An 11,481-nucleotide genomic window follows, 5' to 3' on the forward strand; every position below is an offset into this window, starting at 1 on the left:
ATGTAAATAACATTAGCCACTAATTCTTTGCTTAGAGAAATGGTTAACCACTAGCCACTAGGCTTATATAGTTTATATAAATTCATTTTAAATAACTATGACATAAGGTTTCAAGTGTAAAAATTGGTTTCTTATACATCCAGTTCCCCTTACGCTTCCTCTTGTAATTTGTGACCATTATCTAATTTAACCCATCAGGAAAAAAAAAAAAAAAATCCAATTTAGAAATAGTACTAACAAGAAAAACAACAAGTACTCGGGCTCTGTAATTCAAGACCTATACCACAAAATGAATTGGGGTAGATGCAACTGCATAGTCTAGCAAACTGGGCCAGCATGCGTGACATTAGATTCTAAGAAGAACATATGCATTTCCTCCTGCCTCCTGGCAAAGAGAAACTTGCATTTGACAAATATGACTACTGGAATTTTCTTTTAAAGCATGAAGAAGCTAATAAACATCAAAACTATACCTGCTGTGGTATTAGTATATAGGCTGAATTCAATATATTCATTAAAAAGAAAAATGAATTTCTATATTATTGCAATATTCTGCCAGAACAATCTAGGGAAGATCTTACTAATAATAAAATAAGAAATACGATGGTTTCTCTTTAGGGTTTATTCAGGCTTTATGATTGGAAATAGAAACTAAGAGTTATTATTATTATTATTTGATAGAGAAACAAAAACTAAGAGTGAGTGTTATAATTGTGTTTCTTTGGTTTTCACTTTTTGGCATGTCATACCGTGTCATACCTATATCATACTCGTGTTGTATCAGCCGATTTCTTTTATAATTTTTTAGGAATTGCTTGTGTTACCATGTTGTATCCGTGTCCGGACTTGTACCCATGTCTGTGTCCATGCTTCCTAGGTTCTACCCATCAAACCCAGTTTTCTGGCTTTATTTCAAGGGCGCCATAGCCTCTCCGTTATGAACAACTCCTATTGATATTGAAAGGAGTAAAACTTCTCATGTTTTGACTCCCACTCTGCCACCTCATACTTGGATTCCCCATCAAATGTGCATGACATAGGTTTACTTCTTTTCAAATCAGTGTAGCCATTCGCTGCTATTTGGAATTACCTTAGTCATTCTCTTTATACAGGGTAGTCCCCATAGCAATGGGCTTTGGTCTAGCGTGGTTTTTATTTTTTCTGAATCATTGCCAAGAAGAAGGATTGAATTGCATCTGGTTTGATCCTGTTTGACTTCGATTACCATATGGAGATGGGGGGTTGTCATTAATTATGTTCCAGCACTACCCCTAAATCAATCAAGTAAGTAGAAATTGAAGTTCAGTAGGAACCATCTAATCTGGTAGCTTTTGACTATGAGCAGCTCCTCTGTTGTTGATATATAGCCTAAAAGATTGAATCATTTTGTTTGTTTGTCGGGGACTGTTTTAAATACTTGATGGACTACTACTATGCTTTTGGCTCGATAGGATCGATAACTGTGAGAACAATTTCATGACTTCTATCCTTATCTCCATAAGTTTCTGGAAATCTCATTGGAAGAAGCCAAGAGTGCTTAACCAAAGGGTCACTAAATTACACCACATCCACCAAGGTGAACTTTAAGATATACCTTGAAAAATTGACCTCGTACTGTCGAAGATACCACATTACAGGTGCCTTTGGTGCTGATTTCATCCCCATTAGCAATCTTTACCTAAAACTTTGGGTGGTGACCATTGGTAGGTTCATCTTGGACACTTGAGATGAATCCAAAAAGGGATGGTTGCTTCTCAAGTTGTAGAGAATCACCTCCCATTGACCCTTAATTTGATCCAAAACCCTCATTGTTCTTGGGGTTGGATTTCCAATCAAGGAAAAGAGAGAAATATTTATGCTTCCTTGCCTTGCTTCTCTTGAGAGGAAACCATTACTCTTTTGATCACTTCCTTTGTGCATTTATGCCTAGCTTGCCATGGTTTGTCTCAATTAAATCATAGCCCTTCTTCCACCTCTCCTCCATTTGAAATGGGGATATCCTGTGTAATTGTTTCTTCAACTTCTAGTCCACCCTGTCATCATTCTTCAGAGGTGGTCCAAGATTGGAAGGGTTTCCCACTTCATCTACTACCTTGGAGCTTTTCTTGTTTACCAACACATACTCCTCTTGGATTTTTGCTAATCCAAATGCAGAATTCAGCAAAATGTGGGTTTAACATCCTTAATTGGAGCTAATTTCATTGCACAGGCCACTCAACAAACAACTCAACTTATGATCCTCTAAATGTCCGTTGATGCCGTTTGAAAGTGCTTCAAATTGGGCCTTATGATGTGGCACTGTCAATGTTTTTCACAACCTCCTTAACTCTTCTATACGATCGTCGTATGCAATAGTGCTTAAATGAATTCATAAAGCTTTGACAAAAGCCTCCCATATGTTATGAATCTGCTTGTAGAATTGAGAAAAGAAAGAATTGTGTAGGTCACTTCAAGGGGACCTAGCCTCCATGGAGAATTAGACAGAAACAGAGAGAGAGAGAGAGAGAAATGGTCTAAACCATATTATTCATCAATGACTATACAGTATTTAGTTCCTAACACTTTATACCTGTAGGTGATCCTTGCTTAACCACTCAACAGAATGCCAGTTCGTTAGCTAAGTATCCACTTGCCTAACTAACTCTTAACCAACAAATCGACCAATTAACCCCAATGGTAACTAAGCTATCTATAACAACAATTACAGCACATGTCTAAGAGATACAATACAATTGTAGTCCCTAACATTACCCCTCCCATTCAAAGCACCTTGCCCACAAGGCGAGGAAAAGAGAGCTGCAGCTGGTGAAGAGACTCCCAAGTAGCATCTTCAGGGGAGGAACCTAACCACTGGACCAAAACTTCTAATATGACCCAAGACCTCAAAGATTTAGTCCTGGTCTGTAGTACAGCAACAGGTTCTGAAATCACCTGTGTCCTGAGTCATCAACAGTATCTCTCTCTTGCGGCACACCAACACTGCCTCCCTTGTCTCTAGAAATTCCACTGTCATTCCATAAATTTCTCTCTTGCTTTCACTCTCTGGAATTCTCTACATTTCTCCTCTACAAGTTAAACTTCAGCCACAATTTTCCTACTGTTCTAGAAGCTGTCTTGGGCAGGAACTAAAAATAAGAAGCTAGAACCTAAAACCTAAAAGCCTATAGAGCCGAAACTGTGAAGTCAGAAGAAAGAAGAAGCTAGAAGCATTGCTGAAAGAAAGGGCCATAATTTTGTGAAACTTTTGAGAATACAAATATACTTTAGATGAAAAATAATTTGGGAAACCCTAGCATGTGTGATCACCCTAGGGGTTTGTGGATCCTCTGTTTTCCTCTATTTGGGGTCTCATGGGGCTTACCGTATAGTTGGTATGTCAGATGTTTTATTCTTGGCTATGAAAACTTCTGGTTTGCCTTCCATTTTTCTTAAGTTATGTATGATTATTTTTGTTAACTCCATGAAGAAATTGGCGTCTTTACTATTATCTTAAGGTACCCATTCGTTATGGCATGAATCATGTTTGTCTAGGACTTTCTCTTGCTTGCTTGGGTTGTGCCTACATTGGGAGTATTACAAAGTTTATTACAATTTTGCATCACATTATTATAGTTATTTAATTTTAAAGCTTATAGATTTGGCTGTTTCAAATTGTTTCAAAAGGTTCCACCAAATGTTAATTCTTTCATTGTATTGCTGTCAATGGTGAATTTTTTTCATTCATTTCTTCCAAATTCTATTAGATAATCGGTGTTCTTGTATCTATTGATTACATTAGTGTGATAACAATTTCATGAAACTTTCATAAGTGGGTTGTTTGTTGCATAGAATTTTCTCACTTGCATTTTTTTTATATACCAAATCTAGCAAAATGTAGATTTGTTTTTTCTACTGCAAAATGTGTTTTATATTAAAGAAAAGAAACCTAAATTTGAAATTTTACCATGTTTTTAAACTATGTTATTTTGGTTTCAGGTGGTATCTCAAATATGGATAGCTTCTTTAAATTGTTCTTCCATAAGCTCAACTATAAAAAGATGAAGACCAAGGAGGGTAACTTCTGTGTCTATTATGACGGTATTATAGAAGCTTACCTCTCATTAATCTTCGGGTCAGCTGCTGTTGCAGCCTTAGCATCTGTCTTCCTCTATAAAAAGCTAGGAAGAAGATGGCCTCTGCTGTTGGGGTTCGGTTCGCTACTCTTGGGATCTTTACTAAGCTCTTCAACGAAAGTTCTCTGGATTCTCTTTATTGGCAGAATTATCACTGGCATAGGGATTGGAATTGTGTCTCAGGTAAAAATTCTCATTCAAGAATATTAAACATAAAGGTATATTATTAGGAATTAACCACACAATAGGAAAATACTGATTGGTATGAGAGAAAACTTTAGCTATTTGCAATTGATTGTATAAACTTAGAGAAGGAAATACATTGCCCTGTTCTTTATTTATGAGAACCAGAGATGTGCGAAAAGAAAATTTAACACTCTAACAAACTGTACATGTGGCTTGACAGACTAACAAACTTCCACCTTTTAGATTAAAAATTTCAACCACATTCAAGCTATTAGCCTATTAGAATATTCAATGTTCAAATGCTTTTGTTTTGTCATGGATAGACATGAAGTTCAATGTTTTGTTTAGGAGTTTTCTTCTTTCTAATATGAAGTTATGAACAATATTTTGGTTTAATATTCAGACTTAGTTGATATTTGGATGAAGACTAATTTTTTAATGGTGATTTATGGTTTAATATTTAGACTTAGTTGATATTTGATTATTATTCATACTTAGTTGATATTTGGATGGAGACTAATTTGCATAATCTTCAACATATATAATGTTATCATTTTTCTTTATTGAATTTTTTATACTTATTGTTGTCATGTCTAATGTTTATTACGTTCTATTGTAGGTTGTTCCAGTATATAGTTCAGAGTCCGCTTCAACTGATTTTACAAAAAAATTGGATTTTATATATAAGTTTTTCTATGGGATTGGAACTCCTTTAGGATTAATGGTAAATCTTTTCATGGCAAATGTTAAGTGGGGTTGGAGGATTTGTTTTGCTATTCCAGGAGTTTTAGCTATTCCACCCTTTCTCATTTCCATTTTTGCTCATGACACCCCAATGTACTATATAGAGATGAAAAACTTTAGAAAAGCAAGAAGAGAATTTATAAGAACTAGGGGTGATGGTTTTGATTCTGAGTTTGAGCAACTAAAAGAGGAGAGTCAGGGAGCTTGGGGTTCATTAGAGTATGTCTTTAGGCGTCAATGTCTCCCTTATTTGGTTATCAATGGTGTACGGGAGATATGTTTGCAGATTTCGGGGATGTTTGCCATCAGTTTCTTTTTGCCAACTCTTCTAATGAAATTTAATATCCCCAGATCTACATCTTATTTTGCACCAACGGTTCTTGAAACTGTGAACTTTGCCATGAGCTTGATAGGTTTATTTTTGGTTCATAAGTTTAGACGACGACGAGCATTTATAGTGGTCTTTTCATTTGTGATGCTCATTGGACTCTTTTCAGTTTCTGTTTTGCTACTAAAGGGACATTATTCTGTGTTGTATCCTACACGTAGTGAGGCATATAGATTTTTTGGATTCCTCCTTGCTTGCTCAATTGGATATGGAGTAACTTCATCAGAATGGATTGAAGTTGAATTCCCAAGGAGAGCTAGTTCAGCTGCTGGCCCTATGATGGCGGGTATAAGTTTTTCGATTATGTTAGTGATGACCTATGCACTACTGCCAATGATTTGCAGCATGAAAGGAGGATTATTTGTCCTTTTCACAGTAATTGTCGTCTGCATGCTGGTCTTCATTTATCTCCTAGTTCCAGAGAGTTCAGAGATTCCAGAAGAAGAGATGAATGAAAAAGTTTGGAGTAAACATTGGTTTTGGCAGAGGTATACGGCACCCGAGGAGAGCTAGCAATTTTTTAGTGTGTAAATTAGGGTAAAATTTTGGTGAATATATCATGTTTTTAGATGATAATTTAGATATAAGCCTAATTAAGGTGTATGTAAATGTAAGACAATTGACTGAAAAGCATATTTGGCTAAGCAAAGTTATTGGTTTTCTCATTTTGTTTTTATACAATTTCGAAATATGCTGAATTATTGTACAATTTTTGCATTTTTTTTTTTTAATAAAGAAGCCTTTTTGCAATTCTATATTCAATTAATGTGAAATCGATTGACATTAAAGTTTTGTAGTTGAAATGAAATGGTTTGTTGTTTGAATTGGTTGACACTGATAGAGTTCTTGAGCTGTATCCTGTTGCTGCAGAGGCTACCAGCCTCATCTCTCAAGAAAATTGCTGAAGTTGTCTTTGTCAAACGCTATGGTATTGCTATTGCTCTATTCCATTTCTCAATATTACTATTATTATTTTTGTTGTTGTTGTTTTTCAAAAGAAATTTTGAATAGTGATAATGATAGTAAGCTAATAGGCAATAGCTATCATATTGTTATAATGAATAATAAACAGTAGGTAATTGTAATTATAAAGTGGGAACATTTGTTTATCTATCTATTATGAATTATTATTAGTCAGTTTTCTTAGCTACTAAACAGTAAAAACATAGATCAGCGACGTCATGGACCAAATTTGGATATCTGGAATCTTATCCATTCATGTTTGATGTGGACTATATGGAGGGAACAGAATCGGCGTATTTTTGAAAAGATGTGGAGTGCAGGTCTTCTCAAATACAAGCATCCTTTATTGTTTCTCAAAAAAAATAAAAAATAAAATACAAACATCCTTTATTAGTTCTCTTTATGAGTGGTATTTTGTATTGGGTCTTACTAATAGTAACTTTATTAACTCCTTCATAGAGTCAACTCATATGCAGATATTATCCCATTGTAATTCTTTAGGCTACTTTGTGTTTATTTTCACAATGTAGTCTCTTTTCAATAGTATTATTTTTACCTATTAAAAAAAAAAAAAACACAGTTTGTTCATTTCAGTACCAAGTTATGAAAATATGTAAATGGGATTGGATTTTTTTGGGTAAAAAAATAAATAAATAAAGAAGAGTGGAAGTGAAAATTTTCATGCTTTCTAACAAAGGACTAAACTGATACCACAATGAAGGTTCTTGATTCAATTTCTCTTTTTGGAATTTTTATCATGTTAAGTTTTAGTCGTTAGATATTATTTTTCATATATTGTATAAAGATTAATGAAAAATTTATTTTTCATATGAGATTGTATAAAGATTAATGAAAAAGTCGTATAAAATATTGAATACTTTAACTTTTATTAGGAAAAAATATATAAAATGTGGATGTTTGTATAATGTATTGCCTCAGTAATAAACTTATACCTTTATTCTCATTTTATGAGATAGTTTTGAAAGTACTTCTCATGAATATTTGAATTTTATTGGTGCGTTTTGAATTATATTTATATTTTTATACAACAATTAATAAATTTTTAAAAAAAATTGGGCGGACTGGCAACCCCGTAACCCCTGCTCCTAGTCCCACCCTCACCCTTTTTGGAATTTTCTTTACTGAGCGGGGTTAGCAACAACTTTTTGTTTGTTAATGTGTTTGGTTGTAGATCCTGGAGAGTATGTTGTTCATGAGGGTGAAAGTGCTGATGAAGTTTACTTTGTATGGGATGGAGAGGTAAACTTACCTGAGATAATCTCTTTCTTAGAGTGATGAATATTCTTTTTTTTTTTGCAAAAAAAAATTCCTTGGAAGGATGATAAATTTAAAAGGCTGAAAGTTTAATCTCCTGGTTTACAGACTGAGGCTGTTGGATCTGTTGCTGCTGATGAAGAAAGTTGTCCAGATTTCCAATTGAAGCGATATGATTATTTTGGTTATGGTTAGAAACTGTATTCTGTTTTTGTTTTAATTTGTAAGCTATTTATTGTTGTCTTTCAGCCAAATATGAAAATGTTGGTAATTTAGTTTATTCTTGTTGTCATCTACAGACTTATGTTGATCGGTTCATTTGTGAAGATTTTATATATTATAAATGGGTTTTGGTGCAATGGAGGGTGTTATTATTTCCAAAGTATCTCTATATATTATATGTTTCGCACAAAAGGGTGCATAAAGTTGTTTGTTATTTGCTATATCGGTACCATTTTTCTGACAAATTGGTGGCAATGATGGTCAAAGGTTGCTTCTTGTGTTATTTGCATCTCTGTATATATGACTAAGATGTTGCCAAAATATTATGGGAATAATGCAAACTTTTTGTTGCAGGCATGTCTACACTTGTTAATGAGGCAAAAGTAATTGCTTTGACTAAGGTAGCTGCATAATAAATACATTCACATGTATATCATTTATCTTTGTCTTTTGCTTTCCCATAACATATACCTCATGCAGACTCTTCAAGCTTATTGAGATTTACCTCCAAATGCTGTTTATGTGTACGACTGTAGTAAGTTTCTAATGTTTTGTTTGTCATGGCAGCTGACACGCTTGGTGCTACCTGGTGAACATTGTAGTTTGCTGCAGAAAAAATCAATCGGGAATGCAGAAAAAACCCTCGAGACATGCTCACTTGTGGAGAGTATATTACACTTGGAGCCAAAAGAAGTGCGTTTTTAAACTGTTGTTTGAGAATCGTCTGTTTTGGTGTTGAGTGCGTATGCTTCTGCATAAAGCTTTTTCATATTGATTTTTCTTGCTAGCATATCTTGTTCAAGCTTTCTACAAGTACAACTATGCTTATTGTGTTTTTGTTTTTGTTTTCCTGATTATTTTGTTTTTATGTTGACATGCTGAGCATTACAAATTAATTTCCTTAAGAAATAAATGATTTAATGAAAGCTCTTAAATTTTTCATTTAAATCATATTATGCTTGTCAGATCAAATACAAAGAATTGTGAATGTATAGATTTAAGAGGATTAAAAGAAGAAAATATATAAGCCTATTGTGGAAATTTGGAAATAGTGAAAAATCATCTCAACTGGCATACAAATGCATTGGAGCCTCATTTCCAAGCATGGAGGGGTTCAGCTGCATGACTTATCTTGTCATTCCTCATGGCTAATGCCACATCCTTCTTTTTATTCTTTGCTTATGTGTACATCCCTCTGCCTTTACCACCTTTTGGACCTCTCGTGTTCTGTGGTCACCTTTTACTGGAAATCATTTTAAAAAGTGCTATTGCTATTGTCCTTTACAAAATTGTAGAAGGTTTTCTTAGGAATAGGCTACATCTGGTCAAAGAGTTGTTAGTATAAGCTGAAATAAGATGAATGCTCCAAAACAAGATAAAGTGCATTAGGATGCTTGGCAGGAATTGTCCATTTTGGTCTCCAGTAGTGGCCCATAATGAGCTGAAACAAAATGAAATAAAAATTAATGCCTAGAAAAGAAAAGGAAAAAGCAATAGAAATTTACTGATTTGGCCTTTGGTTCTAACTACTTTGACTTCTATAGATATCAAATTTGATTTTCTTAATAATTTGCTCTAGCATTTTCTGTACAATGTTTATTTGTCTAACCATGAGTTTCTCATGTATCACCTTCTACAATTTGTTTTGTGTTCTGGGAAATGCTTGCCATATGCTCATACAGAAAAGCTCTGAACTTTTGGCTTATGCTAAAGATTCGACTTTGTTTTTCCCTTTTAAGGTAAATGTATTCCGGATCACGTTACCAGATGCACCAAAGTTTGGAAAGGTTTTTGGAGGACAATTTATGGGACAGGCAAGATTAAGCTGTTCTCTCTCTCTCTCTCTCTCTCTCTCTCTCTCTCTCTCTCTCTCTCTCTCTCTCTCTCTCTCTCTCTCTCTCCTACTGGCATGTTTTGTAAAACAAGTTTCCAGTAAACACAAGTGGCAGAATCTTTGCACTAGGACATATTAGAGAACTTGTATACTTGTGCTTGTGGTAGGTCAACGTTTGGGAAGATTTGTCAATGATATTTATGAACCTTTTAGAAGAAGGTTTTTAGGGTTCAAAATAGAAAATATTTGATTTATGGTTGAAAAGAGAAGAAGAAGAAAAGGAAAAAGGAAATTTTCAAATCTGCAACAGTGGCCATGAAGATTACCTGTGAATAATACTATGAACAGTACTGCAAGTAAGAAACGAAGAAAAGAAAGAAGAGAAAGGGAGGAAAAAGAATACTAAGGCCAACATGCTTCAATACTCAAAACACCCAATATTTTATTGGTCAACTCTAACTTCTTTGAGTACACTTATAGATCCTAACCTTAACTTCTCTTAGTGGAACTAGGACTCTTACTTTGACTACTAAACTTAACCCTAATTGAGTTGAACCAAAACCAGCACATAAAGTTCCATAAACTAAATAAGACTTACCTAATTAATAAAAGAAATCCCAAGGCCCATAATAATGGCCATACCCAACAATTGTAAAATTACTAAAATACGCTTGGCTCTACAATGGCTAAATTTTTTTAAAAAAAATTATAAAATCTAATTAACTACCATGGACTTTGTCTTAACCTTTGACTTCCAAAGAGGATATTGTTTCTATAATCATGCTATAGTTGCACTATTGATCTTCCTCTTATTCATCTGCATTTATGATCTATACACATCTAATCATTTGCAAATTCACTATATCATGTGTTTGTGGAATTTGAGAAATGATTACTTTCTTGGAGTGTGGTCTATAAAGTTGAATGGGGAACATGCCAACATATGGTTTAATGTTTACTGTTTTTATATCTTTAAAGGAATTTCAAGACACTTATGTCAATAGAGTGACTTACTCTTCTTCAAACAATTGTTAATATTACCTTGATATACTTTTAAATTACCAATTCTCACAAAGTTTAACCTATTAGGGAATGACAAATTTAACCATTTAACCTTAATTCTAACACTCCATCTCATGTGTGGGTCTAAATTCCTTTTTAATGAGTGGGGCCCAACACATGGGATTTTAAACAATTTAAATAGGAGGTAAAGTAGAGATAGGAATCAAACTCAGAACCTCTTGTTCTGATACCATGTTAAATTACTAATACTCCCAAAAGTTTAAGCTATTAGGAAATGATGAATTTAATCATTTAATCATAATTCTAACAATACTAAACCAAAAACTGCATCATGCTGTATGTAGAATAATCTTTTCATGGATCCGGATTTCTCTGTGCATGAATTTAAGTTAAAGATAATTTGAATATTTATTACCATCAACATTTATTAGTATTTTTTGGTAGTTGCTATAAGAATACTCATCCTTTTTTTTTTACTCAGTGTATTACATTTTGGGATAACACGTGCAGTTCAAACAAGTATATTTTATGCATATAGATTGAGTTTTTTGATCGGACACAGACAGTGAATACAACCTGGAATCAATAATGACTGCAGCTTTTAATATACACATAGTCTTTAAGATGATTTGTGCTGTGCAGGCATTGGCTTCGGCGTCAAAAACTGTTGATTGTTTAAAGGTTGTCCATAGTTTGCATGCTTATTTTCTTCTTGGTGTGATTTTGACAGTATG

At 34.0% G+C, this 11,481-nt stretch overlaps 2 protein-coding genes across 2 annotated transcripts; both read left to right on the forward strand.

The window, feature by feature from the left end:
* Positions 1-2,869: 2,869 nt before the first annotated feature.
* On the forward strand, positions 2,870-5,943 carry LOC126728404 (sugar transport protein 1-like). The gene is made up of 4 exons (XM_050434230.1): positions 2,870-2,918; positions 3,976-4,295; positions 4,918-5,455; positions 5,540-5,943. The coding sequence occupies exons 1-4, from the start codon at positions 2,870-2,872 to the stop codon at positions 5,941-5,943; spliced, it is 1,311 nt and encodes a 436-aa protein (XP_050290187.1).
* A 280-nt stretch (positions 5,944-6,223) lies between these two features.
* Positions 6,224-10,417, forward strand: LOC126726416 (acyl-CoA hydrolase 2-like). Its single transcript, XM_050431684.1, has 6 exons — positions 6,224-6,358; positions 7,586-7,653; positions 7,777-7,858; positions 8,245-8,291; positions 8,458-8,583; positions 9,630-10,417. Exons 1-6 carry the CDS (start codon positions 6,238-6,240, stop codon positions 9,861-9,863), a joined length of 678 nt encoding a protein of 225 aa, XP_050287641.1. The 5' UTR covers positions 6,224-6,237; the 3' UTR covers positions 9,864-10,417.
* Positions 10,418-11,481: the final 1,064 nt, after the last annotated feature.

The sequence above is a fragment of the Quercus robur genome, chromosome 5 (assembly GCF_932294415.1).
Source record: "Quercus robur chromosome 5, dhQueRobu3.1, whole genome shotgun sequence".
NCBI lineage: Eukaryota > Viridiplantae > Streptophyta > Magnoliopsida > Fagales > Fagaceae > Quercus > Quercus robur.